The 27,853-nt window shown below is 33.2% G+C and overlaps 1 protein-coding gene across 5 annotated transcripts; it reads right to left on the bottom strand.

The window, feature by feature from the left end:
- Nucleotides 1-186: 186 nt before the first annotated feature.
- Nucleotides 187-26,317, bottom strand: LOC105319510 (monocarboxylate transporter 12). Of its 5 annotated transcripts, none has more exons than XM_011417081.4 (6): nt 26,052-26,317; nt 14,073-14,899; nt 6,670-6,813; nt 4,926-6,008; nt 2,971-3,096; nt 187-2,576 (listed from the first exon to the last, which is right to left on the bottom strand). In XM_011417081.4, exons 2-6 carry the CDS (start codon nt 14,308-14,310, stop codon nt 2,395-2,397), a joined length of 1,773 nt encoding a protein of 590 aa, XP_011415383.3. In that variant the 5' UTR covers nt 14,311-14,899; nt 26,052-26,317; the 3' UTR covers nt 187-2,394. The 5 variants fall into 5 exon arrangements, with proteins under 5 accessions (XP_011415383.3, XP_011415382.3, XP_011415384.3 ...); XM_011417080.4 differs by lacking the exon at nt 26,052-26,317 and adding an exon at nt 25,686-25,837; XM_011417082.4 differs by lacking the exon at nt 26,052-26,317 and adding an exon at nt 24,713-24,867.
- Between the last annotated feature and the right edge of the window lie 1,536 nt (nt 26,318-27,853).

Raw genomic sequence — 27,853 nt, 5'->3', positions numbered from 1 at the left:
CATCCCCCGGAAAAAAAAAATGAATGGGTGTCCAGGATAATATGTGCATATATGAATTTTTAGGTACAAAAATGAAATATTTTAAAGTTGTCACTCATGTTAGCAATGTTGCCCAGGGGCCTACTGTTTAACTTATTTGACAAGATGTCTCTGTATCTGTTTATTAAATGAACACTGAGCACTGTGGGAAGTATTGTATACTTTATAACATAATTAATCAATAATAAACAGTCATATTTTCACATTCAATTAGTGCACTTATTGAGATTTAAATATAAATGTTATATAATAACATTAATCAGTAATAACTCTCCTTCAATTCAAATGAACTCAACTTGTGATAGCATACATGATAGTGTATCAAACTAGCCAGCTGTTTTTTAGTACAGGTATAGAGTATTTCAATTTGAATTTTTTTTTTTTTAAAAGCCAACTATTTGTACAAGCATACCTATAGTACATGTACATACCTAAAAATATTTTTTAATTCCTATTTAAAAACATCAATGTTTTGTGTGGTTATTTGTATCCCGTACATGTGTAGAGATCTAAATATTTATAAAATAAAAATCAACATAAGAGGGACTCAAATAAATTAAATTCTTTAAAAAGATCAAACATGTTTAAGTCTTTCAGTTCTAATACCTAAAATTAATGTTCTTTATAATTAAGAATAAATCAGAACATATGATAATACATTGTAAGACGTGCATAAAGACAACGGCAGAAATTTTAAATGTTCGAACATAGCATACAACATTCCAACAAGAAAACAATTAATATTGCAAATTATTAAATTAAATATTGCTTTGAAGACTTGTACAATTATTCAACCATAAATCACATTTACTACATCTCAACTTCTTGAAATTAAAAATCATTGACTAGCTTACAATATTTTTTTTTATTATTTTCATAAACAGTTATTGCACAATCAAATATTGTGGTTTAAGATGATCTGGTGTGATAAAAATAACCACAAATGCCCACTTATCTAGAATGTATTTTAAATTCAAAATAGGCAGAATAAGATCAACCCTGAAATGTTCAAGGATTTTGTTTTAGTTAAGAAAAATTAAAATATTGAATGGATTAAAAAAATCAGTTAAAAAAGAAATAATATTCTCATCATTGGCAAAAGGTTGAATAAAATATATTTGATTGTTGTGATGAAGAAAAATCTAATAATATCCTCAAGTAATATAAAACTCCTATTCAAAAAATGTCAATATATCAACATCAATAGAAAAATTATGTATGATCTCCCTTTGTCTGATAAACTGAGAATGCAAGGCACACTATGATGATCAAATACAGTAAATACACAGCAGTGAAATACATAATTAGGTACTAAAACTACTAACAATACATAGCTACATGTACATGTAAACAATTTCTAATTGCAAGGATTAAAAATGTTTGAGTGAAACTAAAATGAAAACCAGCTATTACGATTATAAACATTTACAAAGATATCAACTATTAATGTACCCTTTCCATTCACATTCTGAATTAGCTGACATATAGAAGCTCTCCCATGATATTTTATGGTATAAGATTTTCAATTTTACTATTACTTGACTGTGTTTTCTATCCCTAACCCTTATATTATCAAGGGCAAAGAAAATTACAAAGTTGAATTAAAATCATTTTTTTTTTTTTAAAACACTGGGAAAAATTTTTATCAATTTTTTTTAGCCTTTTCTTTTTTAAATATACATGTATTTTTATTTTATGAGCTTACATTGCTTCAAATGTATTGTTTGCATTTTTTTGTGACATATTATCGAACATCGCAGTGTAATATAAAAAATTATTACATGTGATTAATCACCATACATTGAGGCAAATCAGTGATAATTATACATGTAATAAATACCATATAACTTTAAGATTAAAAAATCATTATTCAAGCTAAAGAATATTTAAGTATCTCTATACCAAAAAAGAATGTATGTATTATTCTATAGGTATATATAATCTAAATAATGCTAGTTTACATGTAAAGGTGATACCCAATGATAAAATAACAGCAAACATAAGTACATTTGTAATATATATGAAATTCATAGTCAAAAACAAAGGAGAAGTGAATCATTTCTGGAATGACCTCTGATGGTCTTCAACTGAGTCAACCATTTCATTTCGTCTAAGGAATAGTAGATATTTAAAAAGCGCTAAAAAAAAAATTGCTATGTCAAATAGCATAATAAATAACCATCCTCTTGCTTGTCAGACTATCATCATAAAATTCGGATGACATTTATCCAATATAAAACTCAGTCCTGCAATATTCCACACCTTTAGAAGACCCTATCTCGAAGCTGTACATCTTTCATTAGACAGTTGATTTCAGCTCTCATTTCGCCATAAAGAACAAAGATGACCACTTCATCACGCCATGTCTTGCGTTTCTTGGTCTGGGATGGATAACTCTATTTCATCTTTCGGAGGTCTCCTACCAAGACATTTCTGAACCAATGGCAGAAAGTAGAGCATGGCTCCACTAATGGCTACCATGGTACCCGCAACGTAGAAAGAAATATCATAGCTTCCTGTGCCATCATACAACCAACCTGTAATCATAAAATTCAACATTCATTAGTAATTATATACTGTAGGTACATTTATAAGGACATATTACTGTTATAGTACTGTGACTGAATATCTACTTTTTTTATATTCATGATAGATTTGATCACGCCCCAACCAAATTATCACCTCATAATATTCAAAGAATGATTTCTTCTTACTTATATTTATATAATTTTCAGCAATTGTTCAAGTAATTATTTGAATGTAAATAAGCAAACCCTCCATGCACCTTAATTATACGTCATTTGAATTTATTGGACTGTATAGTACAAAATCCATATGTAGTGTTATCACCGGCAAAGAACTGAAAAATGGAATTATATATACATCTCTCTCTCTCTCTCTCTCTCTCTCTCTCTCTCTCTCTCTCCATACCAGCAATTGGAGGTCCAATGAATGTGGCTAGACCTTGGAACATCAACAGCAGTCCAAAGGCATTGGTCAGTTTGGCAAGCCCTAGGAGGTCCACAAGGACAACTGAGGTCAGCCCAACATACACTCCTATAACCCAGAAAAAAATACAATGAAAAATTCTAGCAGTATATGCACATGCAGGAAACATTCAGCAAGTTTCTACTACTCTGAAAAGAGTCCCATATGGACCTTTGACACGGTCAAAATAGACCCCATCACAATAACTGCAATACTATACTCTCTTGCAGGGCAAATTGATATACATGTACTTTGCTGCAGATTTAGTCATTGATAATTAAATGATGTACCAGTGAATGAAACAAATTGACTGTATCATCATATTTCACCAAACAATGCCATTATGTCCAGCAAAAGAGCAGCATAGCAGTTACTATGAAGGGGTCTATACAGCTCTGAGAAAGAGCCGGAAAAAATGCTTTTTAATAATAACATAATACTTTTTGAAGCATGACTATATGTGCTATATCTCTTAACAGCATCTACGTATATATGTCTGTAAAATTATTATTAAGTGTCAATAAAGCTATATACATGTATAGCCATTCCTTGATCATTTCTTGTCCTGTGTCGACGAATAAATTGTACTAAAGACATAAAAGGAGTCGTATCTTTAGGCAAACTTAAGCATAAAGTTATTGCTTTGATATCTGAATATTCCTTGGTTATTTTAAACATATAGCCATCATGATCAGCTGATGGTTCAAATCATGATCATGTGATTGACAACTCTCAAAAACACTCCAAAGTTACATGACAACGGTACACGACAGATTTAGAAAAACACCACTTGTGCCACAGTACTTGAAACAGTCGAAATTTTTAATGACACTTGTATCATGTGTATGGATAAACATAGAGGAACATATAGCATTCATAAATTCATCATGCACGTAAGAAAGAGTCCTTGAACATCTCTTATTTGCTCTTACAGCATATATTTTAGGATTGTCAGTTTTATTTTGGAAGAAAATTAAAATGCAGAGGTATAGTGGGAAAATTTTAAGAAGAGATAAATCTTGGGATGGTGTTTCACTATTGGTGACATCGCAGGTGAACAGGGTTTTAAATCATCAAGCAAATGCAAAAATATCATTTCTATTGTTTGTCAAATGTCTGATTTAAACCGAGAAAGTTCTTCAACTTCGATATTAACTCCACTTGAATCATGTATTTGCGTCAATTTTAGAAGTCTGTTTTCAAATGACAAATGCAAAAATATTGTTACTTATGTTTGTCAAATGTCTACTCTAAATCAAGCAGGTTTTTGACTTCTTTTCCACTCAGATAAATCATGAATTTGCGTCAATGTTAAAAGTCTGTTTTTAAATGATACATATTCATTTAATATCAAGCCTGCTAATTTTTTTTCAACATAACCTGTAAAAGCAGTGAAATCAATAAAATGCATTACATGTTGTATTTATATTACATCTTCAAATTGAAAAAGAATTTATTCATCTGTGAAGATTTCAACTTCGAGTAAATTGCTGTCAATATAGCGATGAGGGGAAAATGCTCAGTGAAACGGTTCAATTAACTCCAAATCAATCACAAAATATTTGAATTCTAAATTCTGATTAAGCAACATATGAGCCACAATTTTAAATGTTTGAAATTTCTATTGCAAATGTGTCATTAACTAGACTAATGACAAAAAGTATTATGTCTTACAAACAATTAAATGTCATATTTTTTGTTGGAAAAGCTATTTAAAGGATCTGTTTCAAGCGAAATAACATTATTCAGCTTCTGTAATTTAAATTTTTTAATCATAAAGGTTTATGTTGCATGCAGAAATGTCTTAATAGCATGATTATGTTACAAAAAAAATATATCAACAAAAGAAAAAGAGCTCATATTGCTTTAACATCATGTAAAATAAAATTACATCATACCTATAAATGCACCAAACACTGCAGCATAGCAAACCAGGAAAGGATAGCTGTTGTTGAGAGGAGAAAGAGCTGTAGCCAGACCACAGATGAACAATGAAGTGTTGTAGAGCATCAGGCGGTTCACCCACGGTTTGTCCGCCATCCAACCGAACACCACCCGACCAATCGTGTTGGCTATCCCAATAACAGATATCAGGTTTGTGGCATCTGTCTTGTTTATTCCATACTCGTGAGCCCGATCTGGGAGGTAGATATATGGCATGTTGAACCCAATGCTTGTACAAATGTTCGAAATGGTGAAAAGAAGAAAAATGACGTCTTTTAAGAGCGAGAAGTCCAACATTTGTCTGATGGCATCTCTCATTTCAGGGGAGAGGCCAAGGAAACGAAACAGGCACCAGTCCTGGTCGTCCGGCACAACGTCGGGGAGGGAGGTTATGCTGGCCACGTAAAGGTTTGGGTTAGATCGATATTGGGGAATATTGATGAGACTTCCGCTGTAGAAGATGTCCTTTCTATACATGGGACCAGTTACTGGCGCTTGGTGTGAGCGAGTGGATGTTTGGCGATGAAAGGACTGCTTGGATGGTGACTGTGATAATGAATTGGCAGTGATATTGTTGATGGCCCCTTCACTTCTGAACAGAATGTTAGTTCCATTTTCAACTTTTAAACTCTGTATGTGTTTATTTGGAATGGCCAAAGTGTCTTTGGTTCCTGTTTTCTGAATGTCAGGAAGATCTTGCTGTTGAACACCATTAGATTCTGCGGATTTCATTAGTTTTTCTTTCTCCGACTTTTCAGACTTTTTCGCATCATATTCTGTATTTGCTCTTTCATGTTTTACAACCAAAGGTCTGAATAAGGCCCCACATAAAATGCAATTCAAGATAATTCCTGCTTCTATCAAGACAGCACCCTTCCACGTATATTCATCAACAAGTAATTTTGAAACTGGAGCAAAGATAAATGTCCCTATGCCTGATCCACACACTGCAATTCCTGTTGCAAAGGACCTTTTCTTGTCAAAATAATGGGATACACTAACAATGGCCGGAAGATACATCAATCCAAATCCTAACCCTGTGTGTTAAAATGAATACATGTACATATTAATAGATTCATTTCAATTACTACATGAAACTAATTACCATAAGATTATTTCCAAATCTGCCATACAAAACAGTTTTAATGTAAAAGTATTAATTATAAAATCGGATGCTTTTCATTATTTGTTCTTGCAAGTATTAGGATTGCTACTTTAAAAAAAAAATCAATACATGTATTAATAAAAAAAATCAGCATCATGCAGTAGGTTCATTCTTTTTTTTTATCATATTAACTTTATAAAGTGGATTACTTAATAAAGAAAACATTTTATGTTAGACTGAAGTTCAATTATTCCTATAAGTTGGGTTTAAGAGCTTTTAAAAACTTCAGGTAGTAATGATTATCACTCAGTATGAAATGAACTTGACAAACTATCAAGATAAGGTCTCATTGAAACTTCATATTGAAGGAAGTAGACTTATCTCAAAGAAGAAAGAAGGTTCAAGTAAACTGTGCTACTCTACTTGGGCAAATTGATTAATGGAAGAAAAAAAAGACATTTATTAAGTCCGATCAAAAAGGGTTGCCATGGAAAAGTTATATCATAGTCTTGGCAGAAATTGCTAATGGGCAGCTGATATATTGTCTCTCTTCATTGCTAACCATCTGAAGTTTGAGCGTTATCAAAGTTTACCTGATAAAACACCAAAACTGAAGAAGAGATAGTATATGTTGGGCGCGAAAAGACTAAGGATGAAACCAATGGCGGCAACAATGGCTCCAGCAATGGTGACTGCACGGCAGCCATATCTGTTGGTCAAAGCACTGGCTACTGGTCCTAAAAAATAAATAGTACACGTGGTCAAAACAAAGTATTAATTGTGTCATTACCATGATGATGTACATGTAATGAAGAACAGAGTTTTTTTTAGACCAAAATGAACTCATTTTATGTGCTTAAGAAGTACCAGTATATGTAAGACATTCTTATATTAAGTTCAGTGACAGAGAAAAACGAATCTGTCATATCATAAACTTAAACATGCATAAATGTAGCTGCCGGTTCTATATAATGCTGCTGAAGTAGCTCTAAGATTCATCATCTTTACAAAATTACATTGTTATACTTGTCAATGGATGAAAAATGAGGAAAGCCCAAGTTGTAGGAAGTCCATTCTATTCCATTCAAGTGAACGCATCCAGACTCAATAAATCTGACAACTAATTACCAAAGCTTTTACAGACCTAATCAAGGGTCACTAGCCATCAAACCTGCCATCAGGGCTCTGTATTAGCTGCCATAATGTTTCCTGGCCCTTGTTTTTCACCCTAAGCCACTTTAACCAAGAGAGAATGCTTGTATATCATCCAAATGGAGCTCAATTCTTCCAATCATACACTCCCCAACAGCTTTGCATTATAATCATTGATGTATTTTTACCGAAATTTAAATGATATATCATACTATGCAATTTATACTTCTAAATTACCATGAACAGAAATCTACTGAAATTGAATTTATTGATTTTTTAATATTTTCTCACCAAATATTTTTGCACATACACTGTACAGTACTGACCCAACCTAACAGAAAGGTTATAACCCTGGGTTTACTTTTGGGTTTATTCTGGGTTTACTACGGGTTTACTAGAGTGGACACAGAGTAAACCCCAGGTAAACCCAGAGTAAACCCAAAGTAAACCCAGAGAGTAAACCTCAATTAGAAAAAAGACCCCTGAGACAGACACCAAATGTATATTTGGAATATACAAGGGGTGGGAATTACAGAAAGTAAGATAATTAGATAAAAGACAGGTTTGCTTCAGATTTCAATGTTTAAAGAGACCTGCATAAAAGCAAACCGCGACTGAGGACCGTGGCGCGAGTAAACCCAAAGTAAACCTGGGCCAACTGGACACAAATTTTCCAAAAGTGAAACCAGTAGTAAACCCGTTGTAAACCCTGAAAGTAAACCCCAAGTTTAGTTACAGTTTACTCTGGTGTTAGGTTGGGTACGATCGGTACTGTACATCACATCATTCAAACTTTTCAAAGTTCAAGTTCATAAGATATTAATATCAAACTCTGCCTAACCAAACTCATCAGACTGATAAAACCCATGAAAGGTCTAAAGGTAAAACAGATACTATGATCATATCATGAAATGTGTAACATATCACCTTTAAAGGGAAGGAAAAATATTACTATCACAAGTGATTTAAAATATCAAATTAGATTTCAGAGAAATGACCTCATCTTTCAGTATTCACTCTCTAGACCAAAAATTTTAGAGATAGGATTAACTATTACTAATATTCTGACATATATAAAGTACCCTGAGTACCAATTTTCTAAACAAAACTCCAATTTCTACTAGAGTAACTAAAAACTACTATGCTAGTGATCAATGGCTCAATTATAGAGTCAAGTTCATTGTGTCTGAACAATGTAATAATAAAGGAACAAAGTACATGTTTATCTTATAAAGCCAAAAAATTTATATCCATCTCTATATAAACATTCTTCTTCATTCTTTCACTTTATCGTAATGTCTCGTGTATATAACGCACTCGTTTATAATACGCACCCCCAAAGTTGACAAAAAAATGGCGATCGAAAAAACAGCAGGTCATATGTATAACACACACCCTAATAAATGGCGAAATCAACGGCTGCCATTTCCCCCAAAACTATCGATGTTGAAGCCATACTATTTTGGTATTTCTGATATCAGAGGGAAGTGGTATCTAAAAGTTTTACACTTATTTACATTTTTCGATTTGGGCAAAAACCCTATCTTTCTGTTGCTGAAATACAAATGTATATCAACTTGGGTCACAAATAAGTATTTGATATTGATTTATAAATAGTTTCCTGTGCATTAAAAATCATTATAATCTATTGAAAACATGCATGGATTTTTTAATTGTCAAATACATTTGTTGGATAATACTTTAAAATATTAGTTATAGCAAGTAAGTATAGCTAGGTTATTTATGATCCTTTAAATATGATGTGGTGCCAAGTAAAAAAACCTCTTGCCATGAACCTCTAAGCACTGCCTTATGAACACCTTATGCATTGATTCATTAAAGATATTACATGATCAATTCCTTTGTTGATACCCTCTTTATTTCAGTGTATGAATTCCTAAAGGACTATATATGATAAGGGCCTAAAATGGCCCCTTAAAATGAACATCATCATTTTACTATCATTCTTTGTTTTCTTTGTACAGATATGTATGTGATGTCTTTACATTATAATCATTTTGGTTCAAGTGCCCACAATTTAGAAATATGACATTGAAAAGACAACCTTTTCCCGCCATTTTTGCATTTTTAGCGTAAAACAGCTTGTTTTCAAGCAGTTTTTCCTTCCGAAAACATAGAGCGCATTCTTGAACAAATAAAATATTTTAATCAGAGATGTATCTAGCCAAGACTAATAAGTGACAAAAATTTTTTCCTTGTTCAAGCATGCGCTCCTTATTTCCCATTCGTAAATAGATAAGAAAAATGTCAATTTTTGGCTGATTTTGATTGAATTATAGAAATGGCGTCACTTCTGACGTCATATACTGCCAGTGAGTGCAAATAAATGAAATAAATAGATGAAAAATATATTTTATATGAACTCTTCTAAAAAATTAGTTAACATTTTATTGTACCCGAAACACTTAAAAAATGGCGAATTATGGGGGCCAAATTTAACTCTTATCATATATAGTTCTTTAACACTCATTATGAACGTATCTGTTGGGTTGGAGGAGTGGATGGGAGTACAGACTCCTTTAATAAGTTAATTCAAAAAGAAATGTATCTGATAAGGGATATATATTAGCAGTAAAATGTTTCTGCTACCCTCCTCCCCTAGTCCTCCTGCTCCCCCCTCCCCTAGTCCTCCTGCTACCCCCCTCCCCTAGTCCTCCTGCTACCCCCCTCCCCTAGTCCTCCAGCTACCCCCTCCCCTAGTCCTCCTGCTACCCTCCTCCCCTAGTCCTCCTGCTACCCCCTCCCCCTCCCCTAGTCCTCCTGCTACCCCCTCCCCTAGTCCTCCTGTAACCCTCCTCCCCTAGTCCTCCTGCCACCCCGCCTCCCCTAGTCCTCCTGCTACCCTCCTCCCCTAGTCCTCCTGCTACTCTTCACCCCTAGTCCTCCTGCTACCCCCCCCCTCCCCTAGTCCTCAACTGCATCCCAGTCCTTTTTTTAACCTCACATTTTACAGGGGCACTTGATTTTACATAGATTTCTCTTTATCTAAGTGGATGTTTTCCCGTTATTATCATATTGTATGGAAAATTATAACTATTCGTCAAAAGAAATCTCTGGAAAGATGTTGGGAAGGAATAATAGGGAAGCTAGGGGTGGTGCTAGGGGTGGACTACCTCTGGAAAACATTCCTATAGGCTGAAGATTGGTCATCAAAATCAATATTTGTGTTCTTACAATACATGTACAAGTAATATAATAGCATACTGCATGCTTTCATTCCTTAAAATAGTCAAAATAGCTTTTATCTTATCATTATAAATTCCTGGGAGAGCATGTGATGTGGAGGAATTTTCCCCTAGTAAGTAATATGTGAAATCATTAAACAGTCATGAGTGATGTAAGCCAAAGAATGAATTCAGTTGCATGATCAGGTGCATTTAACAAAGGTCAAAGATTACAATACATATACAGTGTACATACATCATAATATAACATGTAGATATAAAATGCACTGCGCAAGGATGCTCTACTTAATCTTTTATCGCGAAGGAGCTTCATAATTACAGACAATACTGGAGTGTATTACTTATAATGTGACCTTTTGGCAGTAAACAAGCAAAATAAGATGCCCGAGTTCCGCATTGCTCACCTGAGCAACAATGTCTTTCAACACAAGTATATTGGAAACTCATAGTTTAACTATATTAAATACAATAAGATAATAACGTTTACTTTTTTTGCATAATTATTTATTTTTAGCAATTATTATCATTATTCATCTTATTAGCAACAAGATAATTTATGCTCCTTCAGATACTGGTTTACAAAATAACAATCATCTTATTGAAAGGAATTTTAGATGCATAATTATGATTAATGAGTGATAATACATTATCCCTCTCTGACTTTAAATGAAAAAACAGAAAATATATAATGACACAAGCATTGTGCCCTTTCTGGTCCCTTGTGGTCATACCGTATACCGGGTATTTTTTACGTGCTGCTAATTTTTACTAATTTTTACGAGTTATATAAATCCATAAAAATTAAATGCGTAAGTTTTCACAGAAGTAAAAAAACACCGCACGTAAATTTCTACATCGTACGTATAAGAGTAATGTTCATGACCTTCAGCTCAGTCCCTGGCGGCTGTACATGTACATGTACATGTAGGTATATTTGGGCGTTTTTGGTCAGGTGTTGATAACAGTTCAGATCTTTCAGTCAATCTTGAGTATTTTGTAAAACTACGTATAAATCCACGTTAGTAGCTAGATGTCTTATTTGGTTGGGAGAGAAAGAAAGAGAGAGAGAAAAAAAATTTGAAATGGACTTGTCTTTCTTTTTTTCCCGGTAAATCGAACTGAGACGAGCACATGGTGTACATCAATGATGATACCCAGATAAATAGGAATAAGTAAAGTGTATATCACATATGAAATAAAGGTAAATGTATAAAGTAAGGATGTCAACGAGTACCCGGTTAACCGGGTACTAGATCGAACGTCAGAGTACTGAATACTAAAATCAGTACTCGGTTACTCGGATGTAATTATTTTTTAACATTTCTAAGTTTATTTAATAATGCATTAACACATCAGTTTTAAAACTTAAAACGTCCATTGCACTTGTACATACAGTTATTAGGATTTCCTACGCCTCTAAATATGCTAAATGACCGTTACCGCCTGTGGCAGTGTTTATATAGTAATTATTGTGACCAAGCACCTGTTACCTAGCTTTTCCCACCTTTGGCTGTCTTCGACCCTTATTTTTTGGCTTACTTTAATGATTTGTTTTCACTGAACATCGTTGTTTATATAGTCTATTATATAGATTAGATAGCACACAGTAGAGAAATTGAACAGACCTAAACTTCAAAGGTCTGGAAATATTTTAAAAGAACTGAAGATTCAAAAAACGTAAAATATCAGCTGTGCGAGTAAACTAGCTTATTCTATATGGGGAGAACGACAAACATGTTAAATCACATTTGTCTTAAACATAAGGAGGAATTTCTACAAAAGTAACCAAGTTTTTCCAGTTATCAATGTACTTGTTCATATTTATTTACACTCTTACCGAGTACCCGGGTACTAAAAATTGACCAATTTGACATCCCTAGCTATAAATATAAGGAATCGTTAACAGAAAAACGATTTTCTGATTTGTATATGTATGTGTCAACTGTAACAAAGTCACGGTGAAATTTCCCCATTTTACCACAGATGCTTTTAATTTTTACGGACATGTCCAATTCGTAAAAAAATAACGCATAAAAATTCAAATCACCCTATTTTATGACAAATTCGTAAAAAATTACAGCAGTAAAAATTACCTGTTATAAGGTAATCATAAATTATTCCCAAATAGCTTGATTTCATTTAACAAATCTTAATTAGTTTTCCATTTGCTTTAATCTTTCACATTACATTTTACCATCTAGACCTTTACAAATGAACTCATTCACAATTTCTTTAGGTGGATATTTCATTATATTTTCTGTGCAGAATTGAATTTCTACCTCTAAATGGCCTAATTCTGACCCACATGCAAGTCTATGAAGAACTTTGAATCCCAGTTACAGCCATTTTCTATCCCCTAGTGTCTTGATTTAATTCATTACATGTGTGAAAGGTAAATCTATGTAAAAGTTTGGATATTACAGGCTATTTTGTTCTAGAGAAGATTTTTAAATCATCTCCCTCTATTCTCATTCTCCCTTTCTTATGCTTTCCCTTTTGGAAGTGGGGCTGGGCCATCAATTGAACTATCAACTATCAATTGAACAGGAATGCTCAATTCAAGTTTGATTGTCAGTGATTCTTTATGACAACCATAGATGGCAGGCAAACTTTCAACTGCTTGAGCCATTTACTCAGGTGAGCTAAAAAGGATTTGCTACACATTTAGTTTTCAACTGGTTTAAATTCCCTGTACATGTATTTTATTGTGCCATGTGGTAATGAATAATAAATCTCATTTTCTGATAAGTGACTTTGGGGGTTTCGTAAGAAAAAAAAGCTGCTAAATTGATTCTTTAAAGTCCCCCATCAAAGACTTCTTTGAAATATTAGCTTGCTAAGCCGATAACTCAACAGCTCATCCTCTTTGGGTGTGAGGACCTCACTGATCATATAGTACAAGGTTGCATAGATTGGAGACAGGCCGACAGACAATGATCAATATCAATACTGACTGTCAACATTGACTTTGTGAAGGTGATAACTTCAGAGGTTTCCCTACTTAACATGGCCTTTTATGTTATGTAGGCTGGTTGAAGAAGAGTTTGCCCCCTGTTTGTCAGTCTGTCTGACAGGGTTCAACAACCTGTTAACTTTCCCTAGCTTGTGATTGTAAGACTCAAAATTTTAAACCCTTCCATATAAATACACATGTAGATTAAATAATGAAAATATCAATTGAATAATGAAAATATCTTGAAAAGACAAAATTCGTTTTAAATGTGCATATCAATATTTTTTTAACGTAAAATCGATTTATTTATCTGTCTTTTATTTTCTAAAATATCAATAAATGCTACATACTAATCATAATTTTAGTCTGTCTACTAAATCCTTTGTTTTATTGTGTTGTGTTGAACATATTTTATTGACTAATGCCAAAAGGATTGGACACAAGTTCCAAAAACTTAGAATGTCCTCTCCTTGTCTCTTTGTTTTATTATCAATACGACATATGTACATCATATACTGATCAGCTTTAATGATGACTAAAACATGCACTTGGTTATAATCTAAACACTTTATATCATTGCTTTATTTTTTCAGCTTAAAAGATTTTTTTCAGCATATTTTGAATGGTGAAGCATCTCAATGTTAATTTGAATTAATAATACATATAGATGTAAAATGTAGCTTACCAACTAGCAGTGTGACTCCTGGAACAAGGGAGCCAACCCAAGCTGTCTCTCCTTTACCTCCCTTGAAGTATGTCAAGAACTCCATGTAAAAGACCCCAAAGGAGTAAACGATTCCATCGGCGATAACGTGTAGAAGAAACGATCCCAGAACCACAAACCACCCCCACCCCCCATCAGGAGGGGCCGGCATGTGGTCTGTCCCCACGCCATGCTTGCCCTTGCCTCGTCCTTGACCCATGGCACTTCAAAAATTTGACGAATTTAAAAACCGATGAAGATGAAAATGTGGCGGTTTTCAAACAGAGAAATCAATGACGTCTAACAATAGCACCACTTGATGAACAATTTCAGACTTTTGCCGGTTCAGATTTCAAACTGAAGTCCATGCAAGATGTGTTAATTTTACGTCCAACAGGAAATTGGAAATTTAACCGCCAGCTCTCTGGAAATAATCACTGGACTGCTCCAAATACTTTCCTAATGATTGAGGAATCAGGAGAAAGGGAGTATAATATCCTGGATAAAGACTTTCCATGTAGTCTGCGTGGTGAGATGGAATTAATTCACAGTAAAACTTTTGACACAGTGAAACAATTGCTTTGTGGTTGCACAGAGAGCTTCAGGGCCAAAACCAGAAAACAATGTGCTCTGAAGAGAGTGCAGTCTCTGCCAATAATCCACTCCCTATTACAGAGAGCTCAGATGGTTGTCATAGCCAGGAAGGCGGACCCTGTCGTCTACCGGTAACAGAAGAGAGAGCACGCACTGATCACAGACTTCTACGGCCTTTTTGACCTAGAAGGATGGCACTTTCAAGTGGATTACCTCTGAAAAAGTAGCAAACAAATTAAAGACGGGTGTTTATCATAATCAAATCATTTTATTTATTCATATACATGTCAAGTGGTTTTATCTCCCTAAATTCAACATGCCATCTACATGATTTAAACAAAGTCAAACATGATTCAATATTGAATGGTCCTCACCTAGGTTAAAATCGACAAACATATGATCTGATGTATCACTAGGTTGGAGAACATAAAATCTCAATACTTAATTTTTTTGTTTTGTCCTTGTTTGCCTTATGAATTCAAAACAATAAATCTTAAAATTGCATAATCCTAGCTATATTACTGCACCTGGTCCCTTCCTCTATAAACTGTACCATTCAACCATCAGTTGCATTCATAACTCAATAAACTCAATAGCAACAATTTAAAATTTGATATTAAAATTTTAAGAAAATTATTGCAATGCATTAATACAATATTTCAAAACTACCCTTGATCTTGTTGAATGTACAAGGGTTGCAAATTTTTGTACATGATTCATTACAACACTTTAACGAGAGAGAGAGAGAGAGAGAGAGAGAGAGAGAGAGAGAGAGAGAGAGAGAGAGAGAGAGAGAGAGAGAGAGAGACTTAATTTTATAATCAAGAGCAGCTTTGCTTCTTCATAATACATGTACATGTATCTCAAAAAACAGGCTCAGCATGCAACTTTTTCTGTTTTTTAAGTTGCATATAGATATATATATACTGTGCATTGCAGGGAAAAGAACCAAAATACATTGTAATTTTTATGTTGCAAACTCTTTTCTATTTTTTCATATATACTGATACATGTACTTAACAACTACTGTATATAGGGCTATTTTTGCCCTATGTAATTTTTGTCCTTATCCACATGCAATCAGTTTCGCCCCATCTTGAATTCCCTCTGACACAGTTGTGTTTTAGAGAGATAATTTGAGACATTTGAATTAACCTAGTCTTAAATTTGCCCACTGACAATGAGGGCAAATGGGGCAAAAATAAAATGGGGGCAAATATTTCCCTGTATACAGTGGGTATTGTCATTGATAGCCAAAAAAACTTGTTACTACCGGTAAGTTAAACTCTGTTCCTGAGGAACCAGTAAGTGATACACTAATTCGACCAACTGTAAGGTTTGTGTTCAAGAGGCGAGTATTGTCCTGTGTAACCAATGTGTGATACACAAATTCGACCAACTGTAAAGTTTGTGTTCAAGAGGTGGGTATTGTTGTAGCTTGCTGCAGCTGTCTGTAAAATTTAATGTGATGCAGTTGGAAAAATCACACCAAAAACAAAAAGATAATGAAATATTTTTTGCTTAAAGATAAAGGAAAAAAAAACTCAACAAACCACCAAACAAAAGTTACACTATTGTGTACTACCTGTTACAAATTTTATGAGCAGGTGAAAGAATTCTAAAAAGGCCCGGTCAACAACCACTTTGTAAATGTATAATGGCTTTCTCATGATAGTAAAATCCTAATACAATGGAATTATCTAAGAGGAATGTCAGACCAGGCACGTATATAAATTTATATTTATTTCTTGTTTATCCTAAAATAATTCCCTTTTTTCTTCTTTATTTCAAAGACTCTGATCTGACTATCTGATGAACAATATAAGACTTAAAGCAGTTTTCTTCATCTTCCAGTATTATTGCTAAAATGGGCCATATATAAACAATTGTATAAACGTATTGAATTATTTCTCACAAACAAATTCAAATTCCAGTTTAAATTTTTGCAAATTTCCAGAACCAGAACAACTTTTAACGTCAATATTATTGAGTAAAGAAAGATTACTATGCAGAGACACACATGCTTCATTATAAGGGATAACATTTGAAGTTTATAGGAAAGTTACATGTATATTGTACCCAATCTGATTAAAATCAGATCTTTGATCCCCTCCAACAAATTTGATGTCGCTACACAAAGATCTGATCTTTGTATAGCAACATCAAATTAGCAGATCAAAGATCTTTTTGTAGCGACATCAAATTTGTTGGAGCAGATCAAATATCTGATTTTAATCAGATTGTATTGTACCAACACTGACTAATGCAGTTATAGGTAAATAATATGTATCTAAATATCATAGTCACATCTATACTCATGAGAACCAATCGGTATCTTAATTTCATTAAATTTTTCATTAATGAGAAGATTCTATAAACAAGAGGCAAATAGGCCTTAATGGTCACCTGAGTAGCATATAACCCATACACAAACTTGTAGAGGAGTCTCATATATGCATTTAATTGGGTTTCATTCTGGAGTAGAAAAATTATAAATTTGTAATGATGACCACCTCCTTGCCCGAAATCTTTCAAGAACTATCATGAAACCTATAATTTTGGTGAAAAAATTAAAGATCTGGTCGACAAAATCATGAATTCAGTTTTCCTTTCAGTTGTGTGGGAGTAAAGAACACAATTTTTAAACATTATATGCATTATCATCTATACATCCATTTTGGCCCTGCCCTAGAGTCAAAACCCATACTCCAGGGGACATGAAATTTAAAATTTTTGTAGAGAATTTCCTGGTAAAAATAATTAGAAGAAACTTTTTAAACATTATATGCCTTAACACTTTATTGCCATATTGCCCCCCCCCCCCCCAATGTCCTGAACCCCTGACCCAGGAGCCATGAATTTCACAATTTAGGTAGAGGAGTTAGTGGACATCATAACCATGTATTCAGTTTTTTGCCCAGATGTGTGGAAGATTTTTTAAGATTTAATACATTTTTACTATATGGCTAATTATTGGCCCAAACCTAGAGTCTGAACCCCTGACACAGGGGCCATGAATTTCAAAATTTTGGTAAAGGGCTTCATGGACATCATAATTATGCATTTAGTTTTTAACAAAATTATATGGGAGCAGAGAAGATGATTTTCTAAGATTTAATACATTTTAACTATATGGCCATATTGTCCCCACCCTAGAGCCAGAACCCATGACCCAGGGGCCATGAATTTCACAATTTTGGTAGAGAGCGTCATGGACATCATAACCATGCAGCCAGTTTTTTCCTCACATATATGGGAGTAGAAAAGAAGATTTTTGAAAATTTAGTGTTTTTTTTTAGCCATGAATTTCACAATTTAGATTCCTCTTACTATAGAGATGCCTCACACCAAAAATGGTAACAATTAGCTTTGTAGTTTTAAAGAAAATGTTAAAAATGTAAAATTGTTGACGGGAGACGCACAACGACGGACGAAAACGGATAACAGTAGGTCACCTGAGTTTACTCAGGTGACCTAAAAAGAAAAAAAACTTATAAGAAGGAAAAATATTTGAATAACTTCTAAAAGGTAATCACTTAAAGTAATAAATGTGCACATTTCACTTGTAATTGTTAATGACATCATGTGGTTTACAAAACAAAGCTTCCTTAACAATTCATTAAAAGCAGCGCAACCTTGCTTTTCATTGTTTTCAGAGCTCTTCCAAACAGTCAAGTTCCTCTAAAGTTGTCAGATGTACAAACACAAGAAAACAGAGCAGGAATGGGTTGGTTAAGAGATATATATCAAAGAATATATCAGAGTCAGCAGTTTCAAAGAGAAGCCTGGATGATTCTTTCTTTATGGGCTTCCCTATGGTAGTTCTCGCTAATTCTGGTACTTATTATAACCTGGAGCAAGAGATAAAGGAAGGAGTAAAAGGGAAGATCAAACACCAGTGGTCCCTGTCATCTCCATGCAGTACTTCCCAATTAATGCTGATGTATTCAGTTTACAGCGTACATCAAATAGGGGTTGACTATCTTGATATCGATCATGTACATGTACTTTAATTGTCAACAAAATTCAGGTAAATAACCTTTCAGTTGACTTTTTTTTTACATTTAAAAATTAACATTTTGTAGTTGTAAAAACATGATAAATGGGCCAAGAAGAAAAAATTTTCAGCATTTATTTTTGTACATGTATCTAATCAGATAGGTAACTGTAGTTATACATGTGTATTGATATTATTTTCATGATTTTTTGGCTCAAATAATGTGTAATTATCAAGAGAGTGAAATATGCAAATTATCTTCAAAATTACATCATAAGGAAAAAGTACATGTGATTATATAATCACATTTAATCATAATTATCTACAACATTATAAAATACTGAGGTATAAAAGAATCAAATGATTTATTTAATACTCTTTTAATGTTGGGTTAATTTGGTGATATGTGTATCGCATTTATGTGTACCTGCATGCATTTCATGTTAAATAGACTATATGATAAGTTTTAAAGAAATAGCTTCTATTACTCACTGATATATACCAAGTTACAGTGTAATACCCAGTAATCCCTTTGACACATTGTCAATGAGATATAATCTGTTCACATCTAAATTCATAGACATGTCCTTCCTGTTGGTGTAAAAGAATATGTTTTGTCTGAAGTAATACTGTACAATTAAGGAGGCTATATCTGACAGTACATTGACTAAGAGACATCCTTAATGATGACTATGATGTCTATCATCCTTAACATATTTTTACTGACGAGTTATTTTTAACATAATGAGGTAGGCGTGAAGAGCTTTAAGAGATGACCTTTGCTCTACCCCGAGTATTACATCGTACAAATGTACCACTGAACTTTGTGGGATTTATATTGTGTGCATGCAGACAGTGACTCAGCTATTGTATTTTACTTAATGAACTCGATCAAATATTTCCCCCTCTGACAAAGATATTGTTTTACCATTTATCTTTATTGACTTAAAATATGTAGGGTCTTTGGGGGATGGGGGTGCACAAGGTTGTACTATAGACATTTGGTTCTCACTCCTATTCAATCTGTAAAAATTACTCATAACTTAACAAATAACATATTCGTTATGATATTTTTGGGACATTTGAACACATACTACATATCTTTCTCATTTGATTCATAAAATCAACATATCAGTAAATCTCGATCCAAATTGGATAAATGTATATCCATGATGAATTCACATAATTATAAAGTCAATTACATTTTAAGATCACAAACTTTTTAGAATGTACGGTAATGTAATAAGGCAATACATTTTCAAATAGTCATCATATCTGCAAAAAACAAAATGACAGAACAGATCGGGATTTGAACCTGGGCCCTGGTGCATCTGCATTGCTGGGTCATATATATGTACTCTAGCTTCCAACTGCAGAGCTTTCTCTACAACCCCATCTGACCCTCACAACATAGAGAGTCAGCCTATTGCCCCTAGTGTTAGCCAGTTCATGTACAGTACTATTTTGATTTCACTTTATACATTATTTAAATATGCATGGGTAATTAAACAATTTCTACTAGAAAGTGGGAAGAAATCAATAAAAGAAAAGAACCTAAGGCAAAGTGAACACACTGAGTGTTGTCCGGAGGAATTATCAATTGTCAGCTTTATTTTGCCAGGTCATGCACCACCACCTCTCAGATTGCTACAGAATGATCTTGCTAATTCACAAGGTAAACATGTATCAATATTAAACAATTTATACAGTTCTTGTAAGATGATTCAACTAAATGATCCTTACATCATGGAATCAAAGTACTGAAAATGCAACTGTGACTGCAACTGAGAGTTGTCCTGACAATTATATATTCTGGGTCACCATCCCCCAGGTTGTTACAGAGTTCTTTTGCTAATTAATTCACATGGTTAAAACATTGAATAAAGTCCTTATAAAATTATCCAAGTACCGGCAGATGCTCCTTAAACATAAATTTAATCAAAGTACTAAAAGTGCAAAAAAACTATCAAATATCCGAATCTATATATATATCCCTAGTCCATTGTGCATGAAATTAGTTATCTTGGCAAAGAAATGAAAAACTGCAAATATTTGATTGCTTAAGAATATTGATTTCTGATAATTGCTAATAAATGATTAAAATTTCCCATTACAAAAATGTAGCAAACGTTTTGTAATTATATAAATAGCTAGTCAATTTCTTCAGTGCAAGATGATATGGTGCATATTTTCACTTACCCAAAAGAATGATTCTTTATCATAGCTACATAATGGGCATTTGTTTTCAATTATCTTAACTTAAGTGCAGACTACTGTAAAATAAAAGCCACTTTCTTTTTCTTATATAATTATCATTCAACAACTGCCACATAATCTGTTCATTTTAAGATTGCAGGGAAAACTAGATAAAGTGAACATAAGTAACTGTGCAAACTGAGCCAATTGAATTAATATACACGTACATGCAAATGTCATGCAGACTGTGTATGAAGTTTAAAGTGAAAAATATAATGAATCCCCTGTTTTAACTATGGTTATCTTCAAACTCTCTCTCTCTCTGTCATTAAGTTAATGCTTTGTCACGTGATCGCTATCTTATATAGCTACGTTAAATAATGACAATAATTAACTTAATGACAGAGAGAGAGAGTAATACACACATTATTTAGCAATAATTGCATCCAGCCTTTGATTCAACAAAATGGAGTGATAACATGTTATGAATATGAATTAACCCTTTTGACATTTTATATCCATTATACAAGAAAACCAAGGTTTAATAGAAAGAAACTGTATATATAATTTCACAAACTTCACAGTGGATGACTGCAGGTCTCTTTATATAAAGCTTAACACATAACCTTTTCAAATTGCTGGTTGTATACGAAAGATTTTAAAGTGTTAAGATTTGCATTTGATGCTCCGCCGAAGCTATAGAGCATATGATAAACCATCAGTAGGACCAGTCAAGCAGTATAGATAAGACATTAACTTGAATCAAGTTTTAAATCATCAGTTTTTTTTACTGTAAAAATTGAGCATTATTCAAAGTGGATGTTTACATATTTTTACAGCATCAATAATGTTATATTTCAAGTTAATATCAAAAAAAAATATTGCATTATATAACTGTTATTCGAGAAAGTCTGAATCATGGTAATACACACATTATAATTTAAAGCAGGGCGCTGCCTCAACTGTGTGCATATGACTGCAGCACACAGCATGCACTTGATAAAAATTACTTCAGAATCAGACAATGAATAATTCATTAAATGTAAAGGGGAGAAATGAAAAACTGACTACGATGCAAGATGAAACAAAGTGATCAATTAATGGACCTCACTCAATTTACATAAGAATAGTACCTTTCTGTTAGAACTTGGAACAAGCTGACACCAAAAAGTCTGGTTCATGCATCCCTTATAGAGTCTGGATTCATGCAATGCAATGACAAAGACATCTACTAACAATGTACATTAATTTGTATGATAATGGAGAAATCTCCACTGCTTGATAGAGATTGGTCAATTTCAGTACTCCAGGTACTCGCAGCTGATGAGATAACCAATTACAGCATTACAATGATGGCTGACGAGAAGAACGATTACTTTAAGACAGCTAGTACACATACCAAAATATATGATATTCCTGTTTACAATCACAAGGAATTGTCACCATTTATTACTGCAAACCTGCTTTAACTGATGATGACTTTGTTTTATGATTAACACGCAATTTTAACTGAACAAAAAATGCCGTGACTTATTTTAGTGATCAAGGCCTGATGTAAGTAAATTTTCACAAGTTCAAAAGACTTAACAAGAAATATTCAAGCCAACAAAGTTCTGAAGATATATACTCACAAAATTTTCTTGCTATGAAATAAATGTTTATGGTGTATATAAATATACATGTAGGCCTATGTTCAAATGATATATCATATTTAACATACCTGTATGTTTATGGTGTATATAAATATACATGTAGGCCTATGTTCAAATGATATATCATATTTAACATACCTGTATTCACTAACTGAAGAAAATAAGATATATATCACACGAAGTACTTCCAACACATAGAAATGTCATATAAACTTTTGGTACATAGCCTTCAAGGCATTTATAATCTCCAAAATTATATGACAATAGCTCATACATATAAGGTATCACAGGATATTACACCAGGAGTATTTTGTATGCAAACAACCTAAATTGTATACCTTGTACTCAATGAACGAATTATCACTTCCAAAGCATAGCAATGTCAAACAGACACAGTACAAGAATTCTTGGGGTCTTTCTCTATACCCATCCTGCTTATATATACTGGCAGGCAAGCAAAACAAAAACAGGGGGCAAATTGTTTACCTGCTATCACCCCTCGTTAGCTTTGACAATACTGAGAGGCATCGCTGCCACATCAAGCCTACATCACATAACAACGGCACTACTTCATCACTCATAACAAAAAACAAGAGAATTTTTGGTACCTAATTGCGAAAGATTCCACACTTTCACTCAAAAGTCACATTCTTTACGCATAATTCACAGCTCTTATTATGGGTTATTGCACGGGTTTCCGGAACTTTCTTCAGAGTTCTGGTTCTGGAGCAGCATTAATTTACGTACATTAACATTTATTGTGAACATTGATAATCAAAGCTTCATTGATTTTCATTTCACTGATTCTGGGAGATATATAGTCATGTCACCTGAAAGCTGGTGATTTTTTCTATTTTTGATCTAACTAAGGCTTAATAAAACATTAAAGAAATCGTCCAAACTATAGCAACCGAACTTAATGTGTTTAAAAAACCCATCTCAAATCAATAAATGTTTGTAAAGCACAACATATTGCACAATAGATTGAAAAAAATTGATAATGGATTGCTTAAAAGGTTTAATTTATGCATGATCTAGCACTCTAAATAATAATTAGTTACGGCAATCCTGAACATCACAGCTGCTCCTTAGTTCGGTCATCGCACATCGAGGAAGGAAAACTTTACAACGAAAATAATTACCTAGTACACAGGACAAAAATATCACTTGATTATGAATTAAATTTACATTCAATTTAATATTTTTATATTTTATCAAGAAGTGATATTCTCCATTTCTGTGTAAGTTTTAAAGTTTCCTGATTGAATGATATTGCATTATTAATGAGGGTTCTTCATACGAGCCTAAATTATACTGTGTACATTTTAAATATATACATTATATACATCTACATATATATGCAAGCAATAAAATTAATGGCAATAGGATAGACTTATTTTGCTCAGTAAAATGTCTATGTTTCATGAAAAAATTAAATGGCAGGAGACTAGCTTAAATACTCTCAGTTATTTAGTAAAATATGAAACTTTATCAAATCGTATATGTTTAACCTAAACTTTGGTTTTGTCAGCTATAAAAGCAACAAAAAAACGATCTTTGAAAGCACTGCACATGTCTACAATATCTTGAAAAAAATGTCAAAGGATATGGAAAACCCTATTCATGGTTAATATACTGCAGATTTGTAAAACAAAGGTGAAAAAGAACTCGCCTTTGGTATGGTAATTAACTTCATATATATCAATCATATGAACTTTAAGACGAAATGTTTCCCCAGCAATAATTCATTGTAATGCTCTTACTACATGCTAGAATGATGCATTACGTATTAAAGATACATAATCTCAACAGGTCTCAGTTTTGCTTTATGAAAAGTACAAAACATTCTCAAACACCTGAACTAGGGTAATTGATAAATTCACACCTATTGATAAGGATCATATACATTGTTCTAGCTTAATTTATATAGCAGCTGATACCTTAAGTTTTTCTTATGAACTTAATTACTGGGTTCACAAATGAATAGAAAAACAACACACAATTAAAAACAGCAATGCCAGGTGTTAAAATTATGTGAGAGAGAGAGAGAGAGAGAGAGAGAGAGAGAGAGAGAGAGAGAGAGAGACAGACAGACAGACAGACAGACAGACAGAGAAAGAGAGAGTACCTATTTAATTACTCAGACACAGAGAGAAAGAGAGAGTACCCATTTAATTACTCACATTTTACTACTTATTTTCAGATGGTAGCTACAATTCCAAGAAAATCAAACATTTTCCATAATGATCCACTCAAGACAACTAATTAGAATCCGAGTCACTGAAAAATGTGACTATGAGATTGTTTACAAACTTTCAAAGCTAAAAATATATACCAAAATACGCATTTAAAAAACTCAGTCAATGCCAAGCCATGCAGATACGAGAATTCCAAAGACTGTGTTGACATAATCTGCCCTAAGAGTCAGGTAACCTATCATAATAACTTTGATCTGAATAACAGACATATGTCTTTGTGGCTCTCCACGGGTACTGATATCAGGTGTCCAGGTCGAATCTCTTAATTGTGCCCCGGCCTGCCGATGCAGCATAATAAACCTTAATGGCTATAATGATGTGTTTGCAACAAATTACGCAGTACTTGTACTTAAAACTTACTAGCAGCCATGCATGAACATTTAAACTCTTTTATTTACAGGTACACTACATATATATATCAGCTGATTTGTTTAGTATTGGACGTTGCATTGGACTTGAATAACTGTGAGCAATCTAACTTTCTCTTGTTTTTTTCCATTAACACCCAATATTTGAACAAGTATTAAGTTCTACAATCAATGATATTTATTTGAGAGCTATAGGCAAGAACAAATTAGTCAAGGGAAATTAATTTTTACTGCTATAGTCAGTTTGGAGCTGTATATTTCCTTAATTCTTAAAAATGTGTGACATGCAACAATTAATAAAGGAGCTGCATGATTTAATTTAATTTCAGCATCCGCAAGAAATCTAAAGCTGAATGAAGACGTAATCTATTAACCTTAATGCATCTACAGTAATATACAGCATCTACAGTAATATACAGTAATGCATGTTACTGTTACCCAGCATCATAATAGTATAATGAAAAACATATTACAAACTATACAGTAAAATCAACACTGAAGACTATATACAGTTAAATAATGACAATTACCAGTGGTCCTGAATTGAAAACCAGCATCTCCACTCAACAATTTCACTGATTAGTTCTGCTGATCAAGGCAAACAATTGTACACAAAGAAGTCATGTGATCCACAGCTGATGCGTTCAGCCTGCAGATTTCACTGAGATCATGTGACTAACATGTGATGCAAGTGAGAGAAATAGAGTGGAAAGCGTGAAGACGCAATAACAAATGCTACCAGCGTGGCAATTTAAATGAAAAAACAGCTGATCCAGTTGTCTGAGTTAAATACCTCGATCAATAAAAAATAAGGAGTGTTTATTAGTAGTTCTTCCTTCTACAACCAGGAAAATAATGTATACATATTTTGACTCATGATTAAATGCCCTACAAACCTTGATGCAGTGTGTACTTTCTTTGTTCCTTCTGATCAGAGAATTTCCAATAAGTTGTAGGGGAAAATCCATCAAATGTTATGACACTGCATTCTTCACTCTCGAATGATCCTTCCACCTGAAAAATCAATAAGCGGCCAATATCAGCGGTGGCAAGTCACAGGACGTGTTGTCCAAACTCAGAACTGATTCATCTCCTCACTGGCTTAATACAGTCACTTCTACCCACTTGAACTTGAGAGGCATAAAGTGTTTTACAGCTGACACCGAAAATAAATAAACTGCCCTCAGTTAAAAATAGCTTCTTATGCATAATGAGATAATAGTAAGCTATAACTTATCTATTAATGCTTGTTTTAAATAATGCACAAGTGGGTACATACATATTTGCCTTGATATAAATATATATTTAATGCAAGCAAACTAAGATATGAAATATTCAATTGGGGAGGCAATTTAAAATAAAAAAGGATGCCTATATGCATGTCGGCTAGCTAGTAGACAATTTTTAAAAAAACATGTGCAATAAACATTGAATATCCTAGCTGGCAATTTTTAAACTTAAGATACTCTCAGGAAATGCAGAGTTTACTATCTGCAGGGATATCAGGAAATGTATAGACACATACAACCTGCACAATTTACATATGCATGCTTTTTAAATTAACATAAATATTAAAACAATTAATATACATATAAATTTCTTCCTCAAAGTACTTATAAAGTTACATTATCAGATGATGGGCAATTACCTGCAATATACTGCTTTTAAATACTTGTTTGAATAATATTGTTACACATTCTACTTTTAAGAGAGAGAGAGAGAGAGGGAGAGAGAGAAAGAGACTGACTAATGTTTTCCTCATACTTTTTAAAGGCAGCATAGGGATCAGCAGAAATGTATAGTGCAGCTAGTAGTAAAGTTTTAGGACGTTATCTTCCTTCTTCTGAATTTGGCTCAATTATAACTTTCAAATGAAAAAAAATAATTAAAAATATCATAATCTTGTTCCATTTACCGGTATTCATCAATGAAAATGTTTATCAGTGTTAGGCACATTTGGATAAGCAATTTATATAGTTTATCATCTTTGCCAATACGACTATGATAAAATTATCAATTGAACCTTTCTGTGTAAATAAAACCTTGCAATTATCTGCTCATTATTAAGATAAAATTTGATAAAATGTAGCCAGAATCTGTTTCTAACAAATATATGGATAACATGCCTCACTTAGCCATAATGCGTCTAGTAACAGCCACAACATAGTTCTAGCTAGTTTATCAAGTAAAATGTTTGGTTTTTCATTGATCTAAAAATCTTGATACACCCACGTCATACAAGACTTAAAAGTTGTCATACATGGCTATATATCTAGGACACGTTTTCAGGTTTCTGAATGTACCTAAAGATATAAAAAATGTACTATTGTTATAGAGTTTGAAATAATCAGGATTTTACATGTGAAAATGTCCTCATCTTAAGCTCCATAACCAAACTCAAAAATTTAAAAATTCGGGAGAATGCTTACAAGTTTCGTATATGTTTTCATTTCATAACAAAATTGTTATAATTTGTCTGATAATAATCAAGCATTCAAAGAAAAATGTCAAATACAATTACTATCATTATCTATGAAATACATGTATAATTAACTCGGCTTTAATTTCTGTTAACACACAAAAGTAAAGCGCAAAATATGACAAAATGCGCACTTATATTTTTCTATTTTCATGGACAGCTAGAGTTAAAACAAAACCCAATTGCTAATCCTTGTGATTTCTTAGTTGTTGCGCAATA

The sequence above is a fragment of the Magallana gigas genome, chromosome 8, assembly GCF_963853765.1.
Source record: "Magallana gigas chromosome 8, xbMagGiga1.1, whole genome shotgun sequence".
Classification (NCBI taxonomy): domain Eukaryota; kingdom Metazoa; phylum Mollusca; class Bivalvia; order Ostreida; family Ostreidae; genus Magallana; species Magallana gigas.
This window is presented reverse-complemented; position numbering and strand designations above follow the sequence as displayed.